Source organism: Carassius gibelio, chromosome A24 (genome assembly GCF_023724105.1).
Source record: "Carassius gibelio isolate Cgi1373 ecotype wild population from Czech Republic chromosome A24, carGib1.2-hapl.c, whole genome shotgun sequence".
NCBI lineage: Eukaryota > Metazoa > Chordata > Actinopteri > Cypriniformes > Cyprinidae > Carassius > Carassius gibelio.
In genome coordinates this window covers 11,066,838-11,093,142 of record NC_068394.1, presented here as the reverse complement: position 1 = coordinate 11,093,142, position 26,305 = coordinate 11,066,838, and the positions used below count along the sequence as shown (strand labels likewise).

The 26,305-nt window shown below is 37.2% G+C and overlaps 2 protein-coding genes across 9 annotated transcripts in view; one reads left to right on the top strand and one right to left on the bottom strand.

The window, feature by feature from the left end:
- Positions 1-6,747: 6,747 nt before the first annotated feature.
- Positions 6,748-12,833, bottom strand: LOC127945983 (SKI/DACH domain-containing protein 1-like). The gene has a single exon (XM_052542217.1). The coding sequence runs from the start codon at positions 10,041-10,043 to the stop codon at positions 7,665-7,667; it is 2,379 nt and encodes a 792-aa protein (XP_052398177.1). The 5' UTR covers positions 10,044-12,833; the 3' UTR covers positions 6,748-7,664.
- A 4,568-nt stretch (positions 12,834-17,401) lies between these two features.
- Positions 17,402-26,305, top strand: part of LOC127945982 (protein AF-10) — a 49,098-nt gene continuing 40,194 nt past the window's right edge. For 2 of the 8 annotated variants that reach the window (XM_052542213.1, XM_052542211.1), the window contains exons 1-2: positions 18,096-18,458; positions 22,970-23,049. In XM_052542213.1, the coding sequence (XP_052398173.1) occupies positions 18,296-18,458; positions 22,970-23,049 (243 nt within the window). In that variant the 5' untranslated portion in view covers positions 18,096-18,295. Of the gene's footprint in view, positions 18,459-22,969; positions 23,050-26,305 lie in introns of all 8 variants that reach the window. The other 6 variants (XM_052542216.1, XM_052542214.1, XM_052542208.1 and 3 more) reach the window with 6 other exon arrangements.

Genomic DNA, 26,305 nt, shown 5'->3' with positions numbered 1-26,305 from the left:
TTTTATTTTATCATATTTTATAAGGTCTATAACATAAAATATGGAAAATAAAAGACCCCCACGCGATTTTGCTGTTTTAGGGAAACCAAATTTTTACCATCTTAGGAGAAATAGGCTTAGCCAAATATTCGCTCATTGTTTAATTAGCATCATGGTTTACCGGAGATCAAGATCGCTGGTAGTTATTTCTTCATTCCACCTTAAATCCTCGTGTCCTCCCCTTTAAGAGAACCTTCTCCACACTTTCCCGCCCGAGCGGGGGCGCCAACAGCACGCGCAAACACGAGACATCAGCGAACCGCGTTTTTAAGAACTGACACTTCTTACGCTTCTGTTCTTACTCAAACAATGCGAGACATCGCCAGTATTTTATCATTTAAGTCCACGCAACTCTTGTATAGCTCACAGCACAGTTGGCAGAATGAGTTTCGTGTCCGAGGGTATTGTTTTATGAGGTAATTTCTATCCTCACCTACGACCACCCTTTCGTCTTATTCTCGGCATCGGCTTTTCCTCAGCTGCTCGCTTTTTTACCTGTTTACTTCTTTGTAATAGACTACTTTAGTCGACTTTTATATTGATAAAGACATTCACAGCTGAGGCTAGCTGGGAGAATATTTAAAAAGCACCGTTTATATACTATATAACTTGCCTGGTATCTCAAATTCCTCAGCGATAAGAAAAAACAAGCCTGTACATTTCGACATTTTCGTTCTTTGCTACTCTCGGGTAGCTATAAGGCACATCGTCAGGGTTTGGTAGTGACTGGGGTCAACATTAATCGTTACAATAATATTTATACAATTATTTCTGAAATAAAATATCGCATCGCCGTGGTTATGGCTTGCGGTTAACCCTATTTTCCGTGACGAATCAGAGGGTATGCATTAAATACATCCAGTCCTTTTTTATTGATATTGTATATTTGCCTAAGGACGGACAGACCGAGAGAAATTAACGGAATAAAGGCTATTCTGTCGTAGCCTGCTGTGCGGAAAACCACCATGTGGCCGCCAATGCAGGCTTGCAGTGGGCTACGGTTTTTCTTTTCTTTTTATTTTTTTCAACCAAAACAAAATTGTTTTCTGACAATACAAATACACCTGCACAATCGTTGTAACTGAAGAGCTCTAAATGCTACATTTATTTCACTTTGCACACATGGGACAGGTGACTTTATTAGTATTCTTTTCTGAGGGAAATGCTTGTCTGTTTTCTAAATGGTTATTTTCATTTTAAAGACATATCTTTTAAAAATGCTAATTCCCTTTGGCAGTCTACTGGGATAATACCCTATATCTCACTCAAAGTGATTTGTTTTAAAAGATCGTAGTTGGTTAAATCCACGTTACCATTAAATCACACTGGAGATTACATTAGCCTATATAGCCTAGTTATATAAGTGTAAGCCTACCTTGTTATATTAATGTGCTTAAACCTCTTAGTGTGCTTAAACCGATCATTTCTAATGTGTGACCTGTTCATAATGGTCATAATTGTTAGGCAGGCTCTCAGCTGAATATGACTGACCTACAGCTCGTTTTTCATCAGCGCCATGAAAGATGCACGTCATCTAATGGAGCTGTTAAGGGAGCTTGTTGTTTTGGATTAGTGACTTGTTTTACGAGTGTTTCTGAAAGAAACGTTGCTCTTTAAGAAAATAATTGGATTTAATGATTTGGTTGACTGCAGCCCAAGTCACGAATTGTTTTTCTAATAGGCTATCACTAATTATTACGACACATGAATTGATATTTAACACTTTAGTTCGAACTGTCCTCGTCATGAACATGATTTTGTTTTTGTTTGTTCATTATCTACTTGATGAATTATTAATTTGATTTACGTTCTTTTCTCAATCATTGTCATGACTTAAGCCTACTTTTGCTGTTGTAAGACTCGGAGGTCTGATTTACTTGACATTATTAGAAGCAATTATTTTTTAATGAAAACCTTAACAATATATACTGGAATAAAAGTGTCGTTTGTCTCCATGAAAATACATTTTGAAAGTTATTTTTAACAATGTACACGAAACCCATGTCGCCATTATGATTTCATTTGCATCTTAAATGTAAGCTTGACATAACTTATTGATGATTAAAAAACGAATTAAATGCATGGATATACAATACTTTAAATAGTATTTATTTTAACTTGTATGCTGTGACAGTATGTTCCTTTCATATTAATGGGTGGGGCTTTTTTAAATCCGTATGAGCTTGTTTCATTCATACCTTGTTTTGATATACCCTATAAGCAATTTATGATGTTAAGTCATCATTGTAAGAAAAAATAAGAGTCAATTTCAAATGTTCAAATAACAGATTACTAAGATTTTGAGTGAAAAGAATAGAAAGAATAAAATATATTTCCTCACTGACTGGGGATTCAGACACAGGGTCAATATATACTTTTATTATTATTATTATTACTTTTATTATTATTATTATTTTAAATTGTGAAGTATAGTTCTTCTAATATTTACAGAATATAATAATATTCTAATATTTTTTTCTAGGTACGCTGTTGAAAATAAAATTGCACATTTGCTGGTTAACCATAAGGTGGGCTAAGGTGAGAATTTTGAGAGTAGCCTATGATTGATGAATACAGACCAGCGGAGAAATACTCTATTTGCATAATTAAACATAGTATCTTATATTTTTTTGCTGTCGTTGTCTGAAACAGAAACTGTAAGCACTTTTTTGGATTTTGTGTGGAAGTGGTCTTGTCAGGATAGGCGTTGGTTTCTGCAGATAACGGAGGAATCTCTTACCACGAGGACCGCAGTTATTCAGAGTAAAGGTGATGCAGATATGTCATTGTTTAAAACTAACTCTCCCGTTTCTCCCTCAGCTAAGATATATAGGCTACTCTGATAACTGCTTTAGAAAAGAGATATATAACGCAAGTTCAGACACATCTGACATCCAAATGCTGTTTTTTTTTCAAGGATGGTGGTATAGGCTATCGTTTTAAACTGAGTCCAATGGACGGTCTAGCCTGTTGGATTTGTTTTGTTGTTTTGCTATAGGCCTAGGCTAGCCTATATACGACTCTCTCGCTCTCTCTCTCTATAAATATATATAGGCTACACACTAATATATATATATATATATATATATATATATATATATATATATATATATATATATATATAGGCAGTTTGTGATTTCAGAAACTGGTCATCTCGCTATACGTGTGGTGTGTGGTGTGTGGGTGTGTGTCAAGAAAACCAGATTGCAATGAGATCCTTTAACGGTACACACACACACGCACACACACAAACACTCTCTCTCACTCCCTTGCCTATATGTAATACATAGACAGTTTATGATTTCATAAAATGTAACTGGTCATCTCGCTATATGTGTATAAATAACCGTTAAAAGATCTCATTGCAATCTGGTTTTCATTCTCGAATAATTTACTGGAATAAAAAGAATTAGAACAATTTGTCAACTTGAACTGCTGTATTGTTTGGGGATTAACAATATGGTGAAATATTTTTTTTTTTTTTCATAAAGTAACATTGTTATTTTCCTCTCACGTTTCCATGAGGCCTCTTATTCTGTTGGTTGAACCACGTGTCTAAATGTGAGGCGAACTATTCTTGAACTATCAGTCAGTAAATGGAATAGGTTACAGTGTTTAATAAGTGTTAAGTGTTTAATAGCATAGACTATTTATGCAAAACCTAGGTCATTTATTAAGATTACTAATGGCCCCTGTGTGGATTATTGGGATTATTTTTGGTTGCATTGGCAATTCGGATTGGTTTTCTACTTTTTTATGAAAACACAACAGGGTTGCAGTTAAATTCGTCGGTCAGTCATAAGACTTTTACAAGGTTCAATCCGTAAACAGTCATCAAAATACTTTTACATCTACATACATCTTAGGGCTAATTTCTAGGTTAGTTCTTTTCTATAGTACAGAACGACAGATCGAGCATACATTTGTTAGGAGACCGAAAATCTTTTCCTTTTGAACAGACTAATGGTGGCCTGTTTGAATTCTGTGAATGAAGCCTCTAGTCCATTCGGCGAAGTCAGGCCTCGAAATGAACTAGTCTATGTTTGTGCAAGATTCGTCTCGCTGTGAAGTATGTTCGCTGTGTTATTTGTTAATTACTATTTCTAGTTTCTAGAATGTGGCCTGTCCTAAACTAGTCCCCCCCCCCTTTTTTAAAGTCCGTATTCACACCGACTTGATATGCCTACCTGTAAATAATACAAAAAACATATGGATTCAGCCAGTCTAGCCGTGTTCAACACTTATTTATATAAATCCTTTGCTTAAGCGATTATAGTTAGCCTAATTAAATGATTATTTTTAATCATCATTATTATTACCCACGAACACTTTAGCTATAGCCTAGGCTAGGCTACTATTCATTTTACAAGATTACTGACTTGGTCCTGCTGTACCGCTGTGTTTCTATTGTCTGACAGATTTGTTGCCACCTTTTTTTAGAGGGCAGATTTATTTTGCTTGTGGACGAAACAGCTTATGTGCACATAGTAAAGCATAAACAATATATTATTATTAAATAGCCATTTTTTTTTTTAGATTTGTCTTATTTAATGGCCCAAAACTCCGATTGTAGACGCACTGTATAAAACGTGTGATGCATTTTTGAAACGTTAACGATATGAACCACTTTCATACAATTAAATATAGCACGTTAATGGCGCAAAAGGTAAATTGGCTGAATTAAATAGTATGTAATACATATAAAATGTACATGTAATGTAGAAGGACACCGACTCTTTCAACCCCCACTATCCCCACATTTACCAAGGTCTACAAACAAGTGGCTTCTGCGACTAGCACTTGTTTTTCTTATATCACCCAATTAACAATTTGATTTGTCCCTTATATCTCAGGACGTAACGTAGGCCTCACCAGGAACTCTGGAGCTGCAATGCATTTAAGTTCTGGCTAATCGTGCGCTGTTATGGTTTAGTTTTTTGATATTTTTTAATCCTTTTTTCCTCTTGCTCCTCTGCTTTCAATCTTACCCTCCTTGGAGAAAGGAAATCAGACGAAGAAGCTTCTATTGAGCAGAGCTGGTCGTAATATCTTAAAGATATCTAATACCAAACACATAATGCTGCCTTGTCTCATGCAAGTTACACAAACTATGATATGGAGACATAGTAATGTAACTTGTTTTTACTGTTTCCTTTCTTTAATTAGAGTACCCTGTATACGCTAAGCGCGCTCATGTGTGGTTGAGTAATGTGCTTGAGGACATAGCGTGTATAGCAGGGCACGAGACTATCGGTTTCCAGCCCCTCCCCCACATTAATACTTTTCTTTACAATAAACAACTAATCTCAAAGATTGATTTTACATATGCTTGAACCGCAAGTTACCCCAAGAAAGGGACATACAACGGTTATAATAACAATGGATATCCTAAAGAGTTAAAAGTTAAAAATGAACGATCATCTCACATCACACTCATATGTAGCCTATATTTAATGAACAGTTTCACGATAAAAAGTAAAAGAAAGTGCTTCAAAATCCACCTCACGTTTTCAAGTTTTCATTTCGAGTGCATTTATCCTATACAACAATGGTATACAAAAAGCAGGAAAATCACAAAAATAAATATGCATTTTTATAAACAACCAGTGACTTCAATTTAAGAAAAAAAAAAAAAAAAGAATCATGTCAAAATCTGACCTCAAGTATTGTAGCAAAAGCAGAAAGATAAAAAAAAGTCCACCTTGACCAGATAATTCCTAACCGACCATGTTTACAGTGAGGCACCGCCCATTTTCCCATTTCTGTTCATCATGAATTTCTTTAACTTAATGGGGTTGTGATGTGTGCGCTACATTCGGTTCAATTTGGCTAGTTTTCTCTGAAGTCGGGACGACATCGGTATTCTGTCAGTCCGCAGTGCACTTTACAGAACGGAACAAACACGCTCGAGAGAGCAGACATTAAATAGTCATGTTACAAAAATATAGAACTCCTAGGCTATATTTTAACCCTTCACCTGTCAAGAGTGTCAGGCCATATCGCATATTGGAACATTCACAAAGCGATGTATTTTTACTCAATAGGCTACAAAATGTCCATCCCCACTTGTACACGTTAATCAAAACATTACACGCAATGGCCTACGTTAAATAACCTTAAAGTCTATTACATTTGTTCTCAGAATCACGTGAACCCGTTAGCCTTGCTTAAGACAAATCTACAGTCTGTGCTCATTTATGTCCGTATGTTTTTGTGTAGAAAATTAAAATGCAGTTTAATATTTCTGTCCCTTATAATCCCAAAATTATGAATTTATCTAATTGTCTGATCCAATCACAGATAGGCTAGAATTTGCTTTTAAATGCCTGTTTTGGAGGCAGGCTGCTTTTGCTGAAGTAAACAAATATGGGAAGTCACAGTACATTCATCACAAGGCATTTATGGGGCAGGGTAGGCTACTCTAGTGGAACACTAAATGTTTTCAACATTATGCTTTCTAGTGCCAAGATAATCCATATATCCTTGGAAAATGTGGGCCTAGTAAAGCAAAATACAATCAAAACACTGAAAAGGACAAGGCTACTTGAGTCAAATATAAATAAACATTTACTAAGTATACCCTGACCAGAATGTGTGTATACTAAACTAAGCACCAAGGTCTTTTTTCTTTGATTTCGTCATGTATGTAAAAACACTGTTGTTTGCAGTTGTCTGGCCTATATGTCGCTCCGTTTAAACCGGCAATGAACGACTAACATAAACCTCCTCTCAAAAGCAAAAGAGCATATTGGAAATAGCACCAAGAATTAATGAATTAAAAAAGGTCGTGTGTTTTTTGGGGTTAACTTGCGATGGCTCTTTCGCATAAGAAAATCGAAATATAAAAACATACGTAACTGATTCACCTTAATGGGCATTAGCAAAGTGCAATGCATGGTACATTTGTGCATTAGCTGTTCTATACCTTAAGCTATGAATGTGGTAAAGAAGGCGCTTGATTTGGCGTTTTTCCCTCTATTACATCGTGCAAATCAAACAGCTCTCGATTGTCAGTTAGAGGGGCATTGTGTTGGGCCTACCGTGAGAGTTATGCTGCTCTGCGTGCGCGTGAACACCAGGCGCCAACAATTGGAGCACACATGAAATAAATAAGAAGGGCATGAATAATCGGCCTACAGTAATTCAGAAATACAGTATATAGATGAAGCATAAAGGGAAAATACAAAACATTGGCTCAAAATATACAGAAAAAAAATCAGATGTTTTAAAAACAACATTTCAGTTGAGACAGACCTGACGATTACTAAAACGCCATTCTTATATGAGATGGTTAACCCTGCCTGCATGCAAAATGAGCCAACATGTGCTCCTTGAGAGTCGTTCAACAGGTCAAAAACAGCTCCACGATGTCAGTACTGACATTTAAAAAAACAAGTGTTTTTTTTTTTTTTTTTGCTAGACCAGTTTATTATAAATACCTCCGTTTATTCCCGAGTCTCACACCTCGATGGATAGAGCAGCCCGTGATATGAGGGCGGTATGCCCTGCATAACAACAGGCCAAACACGTTTACATTGAAAACTGATAAAACAAATAAAACAACTAAAGGCAATCAGTTCTTGTCACGGTTTTAAGACATTTCCACCCGAGCTCAAAACATCAGTTCACGGAATAACAGAGGCTTTCCTGAATTTGTGGCTTGGAGGGGGAGGAACAACTGAATGACCGAGCTGCCATCTCCACACTGGGTGAGAACGAAGAGGCAGCTGGTTACTTCCTAGAGAGTTAAAAGAGTAAGCGGGACTCAAATCTCCATCGCTCCCGATAACAAGAGACGACGGAGAGGGGAAATTCGCCATCAATCTAAAGGGCTTTTTCAGGGACGCTACATTGGGGCTCGCTCGTTTGCGTTTGCTCGCGCCCGCACAGTCTTCGTTCGATCCCTCACTGCAAGCAAATTTTCCTGCAGCACGGGGGCTCCGTTCAACTTTTGCAACTGATGTCCTCACACTTTCAGATTTTTTACCCAAAAGCATCGCTCTGTAGTTTTTCCGGACCCTTGCACCATTCTTGGATTCCCTTTCCTCGGAACAAGGAGAGTTTAAAGTGCTTCTTGATTCCTCGTTCCAAGCAGGGTGTTTTTGGACAGAGCTCTCTGTGGCTTTACAATGGTCAGTGTCCTTTAAATTATCACTGATGCCCTGATCATCAGCGTCATTATCCTTACATAGATATCCCGGAGACTGATTTGCATATTCATATTCGTCAAAGGTGTCCTCGACTTTAATCTTCACGTTGCTGAGTAAAAATGGTGGCGTTTTTACAGCCCTGTTGCCCTTATTGTTAAAGCCTGATGTAGTAACGGGCTCCTCGGTCTCTGTTTTGATAGGTTTTAGAGGTGAAGGCAGTTTGAAGGAAGTTTTTGCTTCCCTCTTGGAATTTGTTGCTGATGAAAGATTGCTGTCTGAAGACGCACAACCCGTTATTTCTTTGTCCGGAACACCGTGGGAGATCAAGGCTTGGGAGCATCTGTTTGCAGAACCCGTTATTCTTTGTTGGGGAAATGTATTGTTTCCATTTGCATTAGGTGTAAGCCCGGTGTCTTTAATTCTGAAAGCGTCACAGTCTGTTGTCTTTGGATCATTTGAAAATTCAAGGCGTGATGGTGCTTCAGAGCCCTCTAAATCTGGGAAACATATCCGCACAGGGCAGAACTTCTGGACTTTCACAGCATCACCATCTGTGGGTGATGTAAAGTCCGATTTCTGAATTTTGACAGTTCGTTTACAATCCAAAGTACTTATTCCTTGGCTAGTGGGGATGTTCTGCACATTAGGCCTGTAGTGAAAAGTTGGCTGTAAAAGTAGAGGTGTTTTTGTGTTGAGACTGGAGAACCTTGCACGCCTGAAACGAATGCTCTGCACTGAAACTTGACTAGACACAGAGCTCGAATCAGACTGAGAGGAGCTCTCTTCATCGCTACTGACATCTGAAGAATCCGACAGAGAGTCGTCGTCGTCCTCCTCCTCCTCATCTGAAGTCCCGGAGTTGCTGGTGGTTGAGAAACTCGACCCGAAATCCGAATCGTTGTTCACCCGTTCTGAGACGGAGCTAGATTCCGTGTCGCTGCTGCAGCAGCTTTCCTGAAAATGTCCGGTGTGCCGAGGATCGACGTACAATCCATGCTCGAGGTGAAACTGGCTCAAAGATCCACTGGGAACTTTTGGTTTACAGCACTTTGGGACGACCAAAACCTGATGGCTTCGTCTGCTCCTCGGCCAAAACTGCCTCGCGCTGCTCTCGCGCTTCCTCTTCCTTTTGTAAAGTAGGTCTGCGTTGCCTTGGTGCTTTGCCTGCGCTGCAATGGCGGACTGATAGAGCAGCGGCTGCCGATTCACAACGTGCCGAAAAAGCGTACGTTTCTGATCAAAAGCCACACAGTTGTCAGGTTTCTGATCGGTTTCATAGTTTTTAAAGGGTGTGGATTTCGACTTCGTGACCGGTTGGAAGTCACGGTAGAAGGATTTACTGTAAATTTGAGGTAGATCGAAGTGAGTGCGAGGGACAGGGTCCTGTCGAACAGCTTTGTTTTTGAATGAGAAAGTCTGAGGAACGCCATGCAAACTCAACCAAACTTTCTCTCTCCAAAAGTCACTTCTTGCAGAGGTGCTTTTGACATCACACATTTTTTCTGAGGAATTGTTTCTCTTTTCCCTTCTTTTGTTTGATTTCAATACCCGCTCAGTTTTACATGAAAAATACAGTGCCTCCACGTCCTCTCTTGAAATCAGAGTGCATTTAGCTGCATGGAAAGCTATAGAATTTATTGCTTTGAGCTTTCGCAGTTCCTCCAAATCACAGTGATGTTTCTTCACGTTTAAATGGTCCATACGTTTGTGTACAGTAGTCCGCGGGATATTTTTCAAGAGGTCGGTGAAGACTTGAGAAAGGGCAAACATTTGTTTGCCTTTGATAACCAAATAGCCCAGCTTTACACCTTGCATTTCCTCAAAACCGGATTCCAAGTCCCCCATTTTCTTCATTGCATTAATTCCAACATTTAGAGCGACGGATGTCCTTAAAGTAGCTTTACTGCTGCTGCTTTATTTCAAGGCATTCTGCTGACCGGTCCAGCGTGGGATTTGACATGTCCACACTGCGTGGTGAACAAAAAGTTTTAAATAGAGAAATAAAAATGAAATGGCCTGTTTGAATGAAAACAATCAGTCCATTGACCTGAGCACTGCATGATCGATGGAATGTGTGTGATGTTGCCGACAGGCCGGCTGCTGCCTGTCTGAGCTCCTGTATACCTGCGCTCCCTCAGCTCCCTTCCCATCTGGCCATGAGGAAAAGAGGAAGGTGAACAGCACTGCCAGGGAGAAGGATAAAAAGCGAGGAGACTATGGAAGGGAAAAAGAGAGGAAGTGAGCGACAGATGGAGAGAGAGAGAGAGAGAGAGAGAGAGAGAGAGGGAGAGACAGAGAAATAGAACCCAAAATGCAGCCGCTATTACCGTTGCTGGTTTAGTCACAAATAAAATGACAGTGGGAACAGAGCAAGGCCGGAGACACCTTCATCAATTAATGCCTCCAAAGCCAACGCTGATTGGACGTTACTGACAGGTGATGCAATAAAAATGGATATTCCACCCATGGCCACCCCCACCCCACCCCCTAGCTAATTACCATACTATTGTAATCCCACCTCTTTTAGCGCAAATAATTCGCGAGTGATAAATTCATGCTTAGAAATTAATATTAGTCATTTTGTCGGAGTATTGTTACAACTTGTGTTGTTATGCTTGTGAAAAAAAATATTAATGCTGACAGATGGGTATGTTGGGCAGCAAATACAATGATGTGGTGCTTTTTAAAATTTATTTTACATATTAAACATTGCCGTGATGTTATTATTGCATTTTAATTTAAATGCTTTTATATCCTTGTAAATATCATAAAATATCATACACTCTGCAAATCATGCAATTGATTTCAGTGAGATGAGCATTTTGACTAAACCGAGATCAAACGTAGAATTTGAAGCAAACATTTTTAACAGTGGCAAGTTAAAAGCCGAATGAAAATATCGATGATGGTATTTTACCAATCCCCAAACTCGTTCAGAAGAAGAAGAAAAAAAAAGAGTCGAAAACAATTGTGTATAGTGCTTTATTATTTCTTTGATTTTGCTTTGCATCTGTAATCAACATAAATCACATTATACATTAACTCAGCTAATGCTTTTAGTCATTTTGTGTGCTTGAGATAGGCCTATATGTGTTAATGTGTTCATGCACATTCTTTAAAGTAACTGCATGTGTGCAGAATTAAAAAAAAAATGTATTAGCCATGCTTTGAGAAATCTTCGGAGATTTTTCCAAGTTGCGATTTAATACACGTATTCAAATTCTGCAACAAAAACTGTAGATCAATATATGAGTTGTCAGAGGAGCTAAGAATGCAAGAAACACAAGTGTACACAAAAAAAAGAAGAAAAAAAGAATGTATGCCTATGTTAATCACCATGCTCTAATACATAATAAGTGTGAGCGAGTTAAAAAGACAAATTATCCATACTTTCTGCGGTCCACTTTTTTTTCACAGATCAGGCAGGCCTCCATCCCACGTCATACTAACGTGAAAGAGAAAATAACGGGTCTTCACAAGCAAAGACTTCCCCTCCCCCGTTTGTGTACAGACATATGCCGTTTTACAATGGCGAGGAAGGAAAATGAACAGAGAAAAGTCATTTTAACAGTACAATACCGCTTTCCAGGCATACATTAGGCTATTCGACACAAAATCCTTTTAATCTGAAATGCACATGCACATTTTTCGAACCTCTTAGTAAAACTTACAAACATGTTGTGAAACACTAGACACTCCTGATACAGTATTCCAAAATTCCATTGGTGTTCGTTGTTGATCCTCTACATAAAAATATATTTTTTATGCAGTGCATAACCGGGCGGCCGTATGCCTTGCAACCTTTTAAAAACTCAAAATATCGATATTTTGCTGCGAATGTTCTACAATAAATATAGACAATTCATTTTATTGTGCAATTTCAATCATTCCAAGATTTGAATGCAAAAGACCTGCCCCTGCCACCACCTTTCACATCTTGCCTAATATGAAAAAAAGCAAACGAGACTGAATTGAACCACTATCTCACGACCAATTCGTACGTATTTTACGAGGTGGCTTATTCATACGAATTTGTACGACCTCACTCGTACGATTTTATACGATTTGTCTAAACCCCAGTGACGTTTAGGTTTAGGGGTTTTGAGATCGGGTTGGATTGAACAAGCCAGCGCTGTATTATGGGATTGAACTTTACTGCTGACGGTGTTTTCAACGCACATAAACGTTTTAGTTGTAAATTCTATTTGTCATCATATTAGCCTATATATTAATTGATGGCTATTGGTTGAAATAAGTTTGACAATATTTTGGATCTATTAAAAATGCCGCCATTCTCAAGTTATTGCTGCTGATGGAGATTATGGCGTGCACAGAGAGCTTACAGGCTTATGTGGTGGAAGTGGTTCATGTTAATCAACACATCCCATTTAGTACCAAATTCATCATCGACATTTGTACGCGATCCCACCTCACTGGATTCGCAAGGGGCGGTAACATAAATCGACTCCAGTTCATAAAGATCTTTAAGGGAGTGTATGTCTCTTCAGGGTACCTTTAGAATGAGTCGTTGTTGGATAAACCTGTTAAACCATTGGGCGTTGAGTCCTATCAGCTCCTTATTATCATTGCCAGTGCAAATAAATTGTTTATAAGCCCGAATGTCTGCAAATTTAAATAAAACCCTTTTACTTGTAAAAAATTACATTTATATATATATATATATATATATATATGTGTGTGTGTGTGTGTGTGTGTGTGTGTATATATATGTATGTATGTGTGTGTTAAAGAAAATAAAAATGTTAACTCTTTTATAACCGTTTATTTTATGCTGTAGCTAATCTATCATTATTTTATCACTTGTAGAGTGTATTTACCCTCTAAGAACAAGTAGTTGTTCTGCCATTCAGTAAACAAATGTAGGCTGTTTAAAGAAGGGAAATGTTCTCCAATAATATAGGACCTGCATTATATGCATTTCGGGTTTTTTCTCCGCATATACTGGTTTTTGAATTTTATTCCAACCTCTGCTGAACTCTCTATAACTTTTATCCGAGGGGCACACATCATTTGAAAGACAACACGCAGGTCCTGGTCCTTTGATTCTGAAACCTCACAGCTTGAACAGACCTCAATTGTGACATGAGTGATAATGATTGATCTTTGACCCAGTGTGCATCGTCGTGGTTGAGGAGTTGAGAGGTTTGCCTTCAGAAATGTTTTGTCCTGTTTTAAGGTTTATCGTAAAGTTGATCACTTTTAGAACATCGGATTAAACCAGATTAATCACTGATCATATAATTACTTCTAATGCAGATTAACCCCTGGGGATCCGACTTTAAATATATTTATACCACACACAGGATTTATTAATTATATATGGGATGCAAATAAATTAAAGCAAAACATTCCTATTTACGAAGCTGAGTTAATCTGACAACAATCACAAACGCAGTTTCATTTTGATCACCAGGAATAGTGCCATGCATAAACTGCAAGTCAGTGAGAAATTTATTTGGTGAATTAGCATAGAATAATAATAGAAGGCTGTTCCAATACATTTATATAAAGCTGATGATTTGTGAATAAAACACTTGTTTTCACATGCGTAATTAAGCCTGTTTTAATTAAGAGAATAAATTAATCTTTATGATTTTGTCGCTTCTATTTTGAGACGGTTGATAGTTGGTCTCATTTATTGCAGTGAAATCATGATAAAGGCCCTGGACCCTCAAACGTGACGGACGCCAAGAGGGGGTCCGCGTGGGCTACCTCACTACAACGTGAGCGGAGTCTCAAACAGCATGGCAAAGACGTCTAGTGACATAAAAATAAAAAGCTCACTGCAACCCATTTATCGTTTAGTTTAGTAAATGTGCGCATGCTTTTCGCAAAGGATCGCGAGCTATAGAAGAACAAAGAGCACATTTCATTTGGATTTAAGTTGTCTAGTAATTTTCTACGGGCAAGCACAATTGTTTCAGCTGTTTCGAATATTTTTATTTCTTTTTTGTAATTAAATTCATTGCATGTTTAGTCAACTGTTTAGCTGACATTTTGGTAAAATGTTTTCTTTGCATGCAAGATAAATTGGCATAGCTAGCCTACATAAAGTCAAGGCGGATGTAAAGAGATATATATATATCTCCTGTTGAAGTTCTAGCACAAGGAAAACATTGCATGGCTGCTGCACTAAAATTCTAGTAGTCTGAAATCTGCTTTCAATATGATGTAATAAATGTTGAGTGACGTTCAATAACACGATGCGAACCTCTCATGGGACGAATACCTTCTATACCTAAACGGCGATAAACACATCTCTCTTGTAGCCTACACACACAGAACATTCTCATGACTGAGTGTGAGCCCAGAGATTCTATCGTGTCTATGAAAATCATGAAGCACACTTTATACACGACTCGCTCTAAACAACCCCTGTTCAACTCAAAACGAATCTCCATTTACATTTCTGAAACAAGCATTAAAAGCAGTCATAAATACAACATAAATAGTTCCTTCCCATCTCATATAACCTAGTTTGCATTCTTCTTTCAGAACGTATGAGTTGATACATGCAACTTGAATTTACAGAGTGAGTTGGTTGGGGGTGGGTTGAAATAACCTTTCTCCCTGCCGTGTCATATCTGCATGTGGATGTGCCTGCCCCTGAATTACCCACAAGTAGTGATGGGATTTATGGCTCTTTGAGGGGATCCGGATCTTCGCGATCCGTTCCTTTCAAAGAGCCGTTCAAAAGAATGGCTCTTTTGGCTCTTTTTAAATATTTAGTCAGTTTTAAGAAGCCAGCTTGGGAGCATCTCAGTTTATCCTGGAAATAATCACTGGGAGGTATTATGAGGTGAGATTTGTAGTCAAATAATTAAAGCTCAGATATCACACACCAATATCTGAGTTTGAATTATTCTGAAATATTGATTATTACCTCATTTCTCATGTGTCGACTATATTCCATAGGGTTGCACAAATCCCTCTGCTTAGACAGTGACATCATTATTTTGATTTACCTTTAGTACAAAGTGTGTGTGTGTGTGTGTGTGTGTGTAAAACTACGTTGACTTATGTTATTCATACAATACCTACTCACAAATAAACATAAAAAACAAAGCCGGCTGCAATGAATTTCTGTGCAAAACAGCTTTTACTACAAACACTTCCACACAAGAACATTGTTATCACACAAGAACATTTTGATAGAAAACTTTTTTTTTTTTTAAGTAGATAAAATTAGAATAAATAAAATGGAAATGTCTACATACTACATACTATTACTACTGTAAACTTTGCCCCTTCAAGTCAATGAACAATAACAAAGTGGGCTGCAATGAATGTCTGTGGAAAACAGCTTTTAGTGAAACATTTCTATACAAGTACAGTATCACAAAATAACATTTTTAATGATTTTAAAATAAGTTTTAAACGAACACAAAATGCAATGTAAATGCATGCACAACTAATAACTAATATCATCACGCTATAAAGGCTTGGCCTGCGCTGGGTGCGCCCCTCCCCCTATAACTGTTCTGTCTCCTGGCGGAGCTCATTTGTATGAACACGCATAGGAAAAAAGAACGATAGAAAGAACGGCTCCTCTCCAGTCGCGACTCGGCTCCCATCGTTCATGTTTATGAGCCGTTCAAAAGAATCGGTTCGTTCGCGAACGTCACAACTCTACCCACAAGTCTTTGCGCAAAAGAGAACTCGTGCTACAGGCAAACTCTTTCTATTACGGCCCCGGATCTGGAGCATCGTCACAGACCTTAACGCCTTGCGTTACGGGAGAATATTTAATCGTTAAACCCTTCATGATTAAAAAAGCAATAAGCATAAATAAGGTACTATTTAAAAATGTGCATATGAAATATTATGTTAAATATTTTCATCAGATAAGATGTTTCTTGCTGCAGATACAGTATTGATTAGACACAGATTAAAGTATGATGCTATTAAGGCATCACCCGTTTTGGATGCAATTCGGGTCTCAAATTCACTTTTTTTTTTTTTTTTTTTTGAAGCAGCATAACGTAAACTCAGATTTAAAAAGTCTATATACTTTCAATAACACAGTTTGATTTAAAAGCTTTGTCTATCATCAACTAATAAATCGTATCGTTTTTTTTTCTAAGAATATCATATTGCAGAATATCGGTAGTTATATGACGTTCACTTATGCTATGATAATATCAAGGGAAAAAATGATTGCTGCGTATATCCTATATGTCAACTCAATTAGCTGAACTTAACATGGTGTTGTAAAGGATCACAACACTGAAAATCAACATTGCCCCCACCACAAGACTCATAGGCTACAGCTAAAATACTGTGAAAAAGGGCTGAAGCGAGATACCCCCCCCACCCCCACCAAAAGGCCTAATTCTATAGGCTTTTAGAAAAATTTTAGAAAATTTCATATTAGAACATTTCGTATAAAAATTTATAATGTATTTCGTATTATGAAAACTTGAACGTTATGCTCCATGTGTAAAATTAAATAGCCTAATTTAAGTAATTGAGAAGGTATTGTCTGCTGGGCATATCTTGAATAACAGGTGGGGAACTTGCCTACAAGCATATGAAAGAATTCTGATGGAAATCATTACAGGTCGAAATATCTATATGTTACTCCGTAGGCTAGTTCATTTAATGCTGTAAGGGTTGTGAATCATAGGCTATGCTGATAAATAATTCGCATGCAGGAAGATTATGGACATTTTAGACTGACCTGATCAAAAAACGCCAAAAGCTGCCTTTGCGTTAACATTCATAAATTCGTGTCATCTATAAAAAGATTCTATCCTTAATGTTGTGTACTTTAAAGCCCCTGTTTGTCTAGAATGGGATGAAATTAAATGTGAGGAGAAGTCAACATTAGAATTTAAAGTATTTTCATAGGCTATTCATATTAATGAGCGACGTTTTAACCCAATTTACACAGAAGGCACGTTTTTAACTGTTGCAGGTTCGTTGGGGCTCCGAATCGGTTGGGTCAAGGTCTACGTCAAAACAATCGATTCAGAATTGGGTTTAAATTAGGCCTTGTGTTAATTTGTTCATTAATTTCTCTTAAAATTTAAGGCATCTACTTCTGTTTTTCATGGTCCCACAGCATTAAAGCAGCATTAAATTTACGGAAATGTACCCACATGAACGGAAAGCTATAAGCTTTTGGTTAATGATGAAAATAACATCTAAAATTTGCCAAACTGGTCATAGCCTATACCGTTGGCCATTTAATTGATTTTTCCTCTGTGAAATTGCCAGTTGTATTCAGCATTTAGGCTATAAAAATATACAAAAAGAACGAAACAATTCTTCTTTAATCCGAGATTCCCTACACATCTGTTATTAGAATGGTTGAGAATGAGCACACTATAATTTTGAGCTCAAACGTACACTGTATGTATCATTCATTTATTTAGCCTCATCTACCAGAACGTTTAAATAAAGGAGATATGTACAATTTATAAAGTTTGAAAAGTTATATGGATTAGGCCTATATTTCGAGGAAAACCTCTGAAGATAAATTTGACTTGTGTAACCAGAACCTGCTTACAGAAAGTCCAGTCCTCGCGTACAACCACTGTCTGCACACATTGGATGTTTCTCTTATCACTTCGACCGTAAGCGCCCTGCGAAGTAGAAATCACAGGCTAATCCGGTATGCTTCCAGTTCGAAGGTAGTATGATCCATTCCAAGGGCATTAAAATGTACAAGACGTTGATTTAAATTGTATTTTTCTACAGAGATAAGCCTATATTATGTTAGACTTCTCTTGTAAGTTTCGTCTGTGTTAACCTGAAGACGCTGCAGGCCGTGGCCCGTGGCATAGCTAAAATCATACCTTACTCGAGTGCACTGTAGCTGCTCGCAGTTAAATTCTATGGCGTCCGCCGCGTGGATCAAACAGCCCTGCCTCTTCTAACTAGCTGCCTCCCCCTATTCGGCTTTTTTACGCATGCGCGCACACGCGCCTCATATCGCAAAAAAAAAAATACCGCCTTCAATAAAATTAGATATGGCTTTTCATCGAAATGGGACATAAAATACGGTTTTCTAGGGAGATAGGGATTCGTGAGACAAACGACCGACCGCTTTTTTGTTGGTCTTTATGCGCTGCTGATGGTAGATGGTATCCAGCGAGCTGTATCTGGCTGAGCAAGACGACGACTCGGCGAGTAATATGAAGGAGATGATCGGAGGCTGCTGCGTTTGCTCGGATGAGAGAGGCTGGGCCGAAAACCCTCTAGTCTACTGCGACGGTCACGGCTGTAACGTTGCCGTCCATCAAGGTAAATATAAACGTCTACGCTCCTATTTTTCTTGAAGGACGGGTTATTTCAGGCTGATGTTTTGATAAGTTTCCCTCTGTTGTGTTTAGGGAATTAGCTTAGCACAACATAGCCTAGCTTAGCTTAGTTCTACCGCACAGTCAGTGTGACCTAAGTTTTACCGCTGGAGAGAATGTCTGTTATTTGGATGGTAGTTAAGAAATGTAAAATATTTGAAGGGTTAATTCTTGGTGTTTTAAGGTGGGACGTTTGTTGTGAAGCAACGATTTGCCGTAGGCTTTTTGAAATGCTAATGTTGTGCTAGCACGAGCGCTACAAGGTTGTAACAGCATGGCTGATAATACTCATTTGTGGCTAACATTAGTCAGCAAAGCTGTCAACTTCCGGGATCTTCATTGGTTTCTATGCGTGTAGTTGTTTGTCTTGTGTTATTTTAGGATGTATGACGCTTCAAATGACACAGTTCACCAAAATAGTTAACAAGTATCTTGGTTCCAAGAAGGTTGTGCTTGTTGGAAACTCATTGGTGCAGACAAGTGAAAGAGAAAAATTAAGCAAACAAATGCGAATACAACTTTTATCTTGTATTAGATGTAAAGAAGAAATCATATTATTAATAAAACCTTTCTTTGAAGTCATGACATGATTTAAGTCTGTTAAAATCTTTTAAGAATTGTTTTGTCATTCATACAATGATTAACTTTGATACATCTATTCACACTATATGAATATCTGATATCAGCAGTTTGGATTCATAATATTCTAGAATTGGTGTCAACTGCTGTCGGTTCTTTCTTCGGGGTCTGTTTTGTAGGTCACAGAAGATGATCAAGTACAAAAGGGTCAAGTTGTCGAGTAGACAGATGTTATTATTAGTGTTTTGACAAGCCTGGAGTAAAGAGATTTTTTGTAATGTTTTTATATTGGCTGTCTATTATGACCTTGGCTGAAAAACATTTGCTTAGTTTGTCGTCTGTCACTGATCGTTTTCTGATAAGTGGAAACATATATTTATTTGCATTTACTCAAAAATAACTTTGAAACAAAGATTGGAATTCTTGTATGCATCTATAGTATTTTATTTAGGGTGTGAAATTGCAATAAAAATAAATAGTCAATGATTAGTTTTTCTATTTCCAGATTTGTATATATATTTATGTATGTATGTTTGTAAAATTGAGTAAACATGCAACAAATTTAAGTGGAGCAGAAAATATTCTCTTTGCACTCTTCCTCAATATCTTGAGTAACTTTTATAATTATAAAGTTATAAATAACTCTGTAATTTTAATGATAGTGAATAAAAATAAAATAAAAAATAAACCAATAAAATAACCACACTTTTATTCAGAGTATCACAATAATATCAGAGAGAAAATAATAATAAATATCAATATTATCTTTATTCAGTTCTGTGCAACAGAGCGGATATAACTGTTTTTTTTTTTTGTAGTTTTTTTTACTAATTATCCAAATAATGTATAATCCTACAAAGCTATTATTATTATCAGAGCATGAGCGCAGAGAATCACGAGAGGGTAGTGTCATTTTACCAGTTTTGCCCAGTACATCAGTACTACAGCATGTTACAGCACAGTAGTGCTATTGCAAACAGGAAAAAGTATACTACATAGAAATTTGAGCGGACTTTGGTTTTCCGGTAAGCATTAGCGGAAGACAAGATTCATAGAGCAGAATGGAGGAGATTGTCTTAAAGGGGTCATGTGATGTGATTTCAAGTTTTCCTTTCTCTTTGGAGTGTTACACGCTGTTTGTGAATAGATAAGACCCCTAAAGAAATATTCTTTATAAAAGTTAAGACTCGTCCACACCTTCCTAAAGCACCTCATCTAAATGCACTCCCACATGTGTACATGCATAACACTGGCCAAATGTTCACGCAAAGAAAGACGCTGTGTGTTTCGGTGTGAAAGCGAAACTATTTTGTTTGGCATTCCAAAATGGGACACAACTAGAAATCAGTGGTTAAGTTAACACTGTACCAGAATAGTTCAATCCAAATATTCAGATGTGTGCGCAGCACATTTTTTGGAGGACTGTTTCCTGAACCTGGGAAAGTAGCCTACAATGCCGTCTACAGACTGTTTCTATAAAGTGGGGCTGTTCCAACTTTGCAAGGAAAGTTTGGCGCTTCTTAATCGCAGCCTGTAAGTATGTTTTCATATTTAAATGATTTGCCACTGATGATTCAAACACGAGTTTTGAGCATAGACAGTAAAAAAAATGGACACAGCGACCCCATTGGAACTCAACTGAGACTACTGAAGCCCATTTTTAGCGTTTTTTAGCACTTCCGTTTCTGACGCGCAGACTCAAACGAAGCTTGACGACGTCAGCAACCTGTCTGACAGATGTAAATCTGCTAGTAGCTGTGCGTGCAAACTGCCATCGTTAATCTTGCAGAGATGGCGAGCTTGAGCGGGGAGTTCTTTGTTGTGAGTGAGCAGGAGTAAGTATTCTGGTTAATTATTTTGTATAGTATTTTAAAATTTCACGCTAGTACGCATATTAAGTTAATTGCCTGCGAGATTCTCCTCCTGTCACAGAGAGTCGAGTGGTTATGACGCAATCGTTAGCCTATTTTTTACAAAAACTGTTTCTACGGGGCCATAATGTAACATAGAAGGTAATGGAGCCCTTTATACATTGTCGTGTATCTTTAGAAATAAATAAAGGACAAACGGAGTCTTTAAACGCCTCAGATGTAAAGTTATTCGCTGTCAAAGTGACGCCAAAATGAATGGCAGTCAATGGGACTGCTAACGCAAGTGAAGTTCTGCTACAAGATGGCAGCACGCAGCCGACTTCAACTTCCGGTCGACTTCCTTGCCGCCTGGTTTTTGAGCAGTGTAGAGTAGCGCTTGTTGTCGTTTCTCCAATCATAAATTATTTAATGTTTACTCTGTGCGATATTCAATGCAATGTATAAAAAGTCAGTATAAGTCATTATAATCAGTAATTATGTCCCCACCTGATGCAACAAATACCTCATTGGTAATGGGTTTTATTGGTTTTGTCTCATCGAGCCGGGACACATGGCATCACAATATGGTAAGGGGCATAACATTTCCATCATATACCATAGGAATGAATTAGAAATGCTTTAAGCTGTATCCCATCTGTGGAAAGAAGTCAGTGACTTCTCTTATAAAAATGGTAGGGCTCCATTGTAACTTTTGTTGTTATCTTTATAGATTAGCCACAAATGAGGGTTCACCACGAGATCATTAAAGGGATTTATGAACTCAAGCAAACAGTATTTCTTTTTGTTGTGTTTTATTCCTCAAATGCTAAATATGTTCAAGTGAAAATATTATATATATATATATATATATATATATAAGAAACATTAAAAAATTATCAATACCTTGTCTTTGATTTTACACTAAATAAATGGTCTCAGAGATCTTATCTGAGAAATGATAATCCGTTCCATGATAAAATAAGTTATTCATTCTGAAGAAAAACATTGAGTGCATTGAAATAAGTTGCTCTGCTTTAGCGTTCACAATTTCGACTGGCAGATGGATGAGACTCCACAGAGAAATCTCCAAAAAATCCACACCAAATGGTATCCGATTGAACAAAATAAACTATTTGCCAAGTATCCAAACACAGCATAGAAAATAAAATGAGAAGGTAAAAGGAAAATTATTCTAAAAATAGAAATACCAAAAAAAAAAAAATATAAGCATTCCTCCCACATTCTAAAATAAGCATGTTGATTTTAAAACCAAAGTTTTCCCAACTAGGACTTTTTAGATCAGCAGTTCAAGGTAGCCACAAAGAAACATGCGTTCCCTATACCATAACCTAACTACTACTTCAGACAAGCACTCACCTTATTATGTACAGTCTAACGACCACACTCTAGTGCCTCGTAGTATTGCTTGACATTACTAGCCTTTATCACTGCTTAGAATACTATGAAATATGTTGCATATCTTATTCTATTTAAGATGCCACATCATCTCATAGAAGGATTTATTTCAAACATTCGACTGACATTATGAAGTGGATTTTGGAGTAAAAACATGTTATTAAATGTGGTATTTTAATTGCTTTCCGACGGAACAGATTTTACTACACCGAGATTATGAATGCGAATTTGCGTGGCTTGTCAATGAACTATGACCACTTAGGGCTGCACGCTAAATTGAATGCAATATTTAATGCGCATCTTGTCAGTAAAGCTGGTTCTGTAATCTCCATTACCTGTCCGCTTTCGCATGGAGCAGCATTAACAACACTTACTATCCGTTGTTCACAGGAAAGCTACGCAAAACATGATCCTGCTTTTGCGCAGCTTGTCAGTTAACAACGGCTCGGTGTAGTTAATGCTGCTCCATGTGAAAGCACACAGGTGATGGAGATTACAGAACCAGCTTTACTGACAAGATGCGCATTAAATATCGCATGCGATTTATCATGCAGCCCTAGTTGGAAGCAAGTCTCTTCAACTCATATGTCCTTCATTCCTGTTGTTTCAGCCTGCTATGGAATTGTCCAAGTCCCCACAGGCCCCTGGTTCTGCAGGAAATGTGAATCACAGGAACGTGCTGCCAGGGTGGTGAGTTTCCTTATCTTTATACAAATCTGTTATAGTCCAGATCTCACCCCTCTTTTTGTATATTGTGGGTTTGTTTACAGTTTCCACTTGACAGATGATATTATTTAGAATTGATACTTTGAACTGGTCTTCTAGATTTCACTTCAAAAGCTTTGGTAGCTAGCATAAGGGGCATATTATAATAAACAGGACAGAAGGTCAGACAGGCATTCAGTGGGCATTTAGGCATTCTGTGAAATTCCCTGTGATCAGCCAGTTCAATGTATGCATGGACAAACTTCATCCTTTCTGAAGTTCTTTCCATGAGCTATTGCTAATTCACCCAAAAAAGAATAAGTCATTTACTCACCCTTGTATTGTTCTAACATCATATGCCCTTCTTTCTTTTTCAGACCACAAAAGGAGAAATGTAACGCTCATGCTCATCCATAATGTCAGCGTAAAGCAACCAATGTCAAACTTTTAATAAAGGTATCACAGAATGGTCCCATGGAACAGATGCCTTATATTCCAAGTGTTTTGGGGGATTACCAAGTTTGGTGAAAAACGAACCAAAGTATAATCTATTATTTAATGAGAATCCTGACCTTGGGCATTGTTTTCTGTGCATGGCTGTGCCTTCATGAGACTATATCGCAGTACACAGTTTGTTCATGGATTGCATTTTGTGTCATGTTTTTATTAATCTTGATTTCTCACAACTTGATTGCTTTTTCTGGGTGACCTGGAGTGAACTACAGTCTCATGAAAGCTCAGCCATGCACAGAAACCAATGGTGAAGGTCAGGTTTTTTTTTTTTTTTAAATATATATTTTTTTAAGTTTTTCACCAAACTCTATTGTATACCTCCAGAACACAGAATATATTTCACGTGTTGCATGGGACCATTCTGTGATGCTTTTGCATCTTTTTTAAAAGCTTCACTCTGGTCGCTCGTTATTCACTATCTATTATATGGATGACCGTGAGTGGGACATTTCTTTAAATTTCTCCTTTTGTTTTAAATGATAACTAAATTAAAGTTTTTGGTGAACTATTCGTTTAATGATGCATCAGGCACATGGAACAGTTATGACATCACTTATTTACATATGGACTGTTCAATTCATTTCAATGCATTAGACAATTATAAATAAGTAGATTCTTAACGTTTTATCAGTATTTAGTTTGAATGCACTTTTTAGTTGTTATTTAGACCTTTTAGAAGCAAATGAACTAGTCAGTTCAGCACAGAATCTGTCACTCTAGTCATCACTATTCACAATGACACTGTTGCACTCTGGGATAGTGTTGAATTTGTCACTTGTTTACTGCAAACAAATTCTCAGTATAGTCTGAAATGAATGCTGCTTGTTACATTGTCTGGTCTAGGGTTGTTGCAATCATATTTTCATAATATTTTATATCATGATCTTTTATTTATACCTTAGATTCATGTTAGTATTTTTATGTTTGCATTCATATCATATAATTATGAAGCAGGTTGTCCATGTGTAAACTCTCAGACTGCAGTTTCTCTGTGTGATCTTTAAGAATGCTAGAGTTTTCAGATTTTTGCAGTTAAGATGTTTATAAAAACCACATAACCATTCAGAAATCACACTGAACAAACACCTGGTTTGTATGTATATCACATGCATGTAAAGACAATAAAGCTTGGCAGGTCTCTTGGCCTATATGTATAACAGATGTTATCAGACTTAATAATGTGGTATTACACTGAACATTTTTGACTTGTCTGAATGGGGAGAGGTTTGAAATATTTAAAGCTGAAAAAAATCAGAATTGTTGAGTTGTACAAAAAGCTTCTTTATGGCTCAGGCTCAAGTTTAAGTTAAGTTAAGTTAGCTTCAGAGGTCATATGTCTTTTTTTCTCCATTTATTTATTTATTTAATCACTGTTTTGGCCATTTGTGGAGCAATTTGTATCAAGTAATAATAATTACTAATAGGGCTTTGTATCACCAGCAAAGTCAAGATTTGATATGCATCACGATACAGAGGCCACGATATGTTGCGTATCACGATACGGGACTGCACTGAATTTCTGTTTCAATTTTTTTGCGCCCGACACGATTTTAACAAACACTTCTTGGCCGATACCGATATTTGTCACTTCCTCTCTTATTTGAAATTGTGGCATCAAAATGATAGTATTTTGGTCATGTTTTAAATCAGCAAAGTTCAGTTGTAGCAGACTTCAAAAAATGTCTAATTTGTTTTTGTATACATTTTAATATTTTTTCTAAGTTTAATCTGAGATTTCCTTTACCAAGGCGGGACTTATTTTGATGGGTTTTCTAGTCTACAGGGCTATATAGATAATGAAAGCACACAGTTCTTTGGATTTAAAGTTTGTTGAGATCTGTTTGTTTACTGTTAGTTGTAATACGTTTTTTGTGTAATTCACTGCATGTTTATAATCGTGTTGTGTTTTGTGGGTTTTCTTTGGGGGGGGGGGGGGGTGAAAATGGATGCAATAAATTTAATAAAGATGATGATGTCCACTACACTTTTGAAAGTTACAAAGGTTTGGTCAAGAATAGTGTGCCATATTTTGTCTTTTGTTATTTGATTAGCATTAAAGTGCAGACAGCAGGACTAGGATTTTGCAACAGACATTATGCAGCTCCGTACCTTCACAAAGTTAATAAACCATCGGTTTGTTATATATGCCTTTTTCCTTATATAGCCGATATGCTGATGATTGTAAAAATCGCCTGATAAAAATCGGCAGCCGATACATCAGTGCATCCCTAGTTTAAATCCATCATCCAACACAATGAGAGAGATTAAATCTGTTAAAAGAAAGGTATGTTTATAATGTGTTATAGTCAATGACAATGTCCTAAATAATCACTGTTTCTTAAAACATTCTGTAGCTTAAAAACAATGCCATTCCGCTACTTGGAAATAGATGATGGTGGTTGGGGTAAAGAAAACATGAATTCCTTAAAATTGCAATATATGTTTATTGCTCTTAAAATCACAAAATAAAATACTGACTAAGAATGCATTACTTTGCACTTGTATAGAGATAGCATTCAATAAAACCTTGAAGCCTTGAAAACACATAGCTTACTGAAACAAGCTTACTGAACACATAGGGCCTAGCTTACGGAAAAAAAGTTCTTCTTTCAGATGAAAATAACAACAACTTGAGCTAGCATTCAATAAAAAAAGGTCACCCAAAATACTTATTTAGAGCAATTGAAAGAATACAGTAACCAATGTAAACTTGAGGGCTTTAAGCTAA

Bases quoted from the DNA above. Each gene is read 5' to 3' on its own strand.
- LOC127945983 (XM_052542217.1), bottom strand. From the start codon at position 10,043: ATGAAGAAAATGGGGGACTTGGAATCCGGTTTTGAGGAAATGCAAGGT.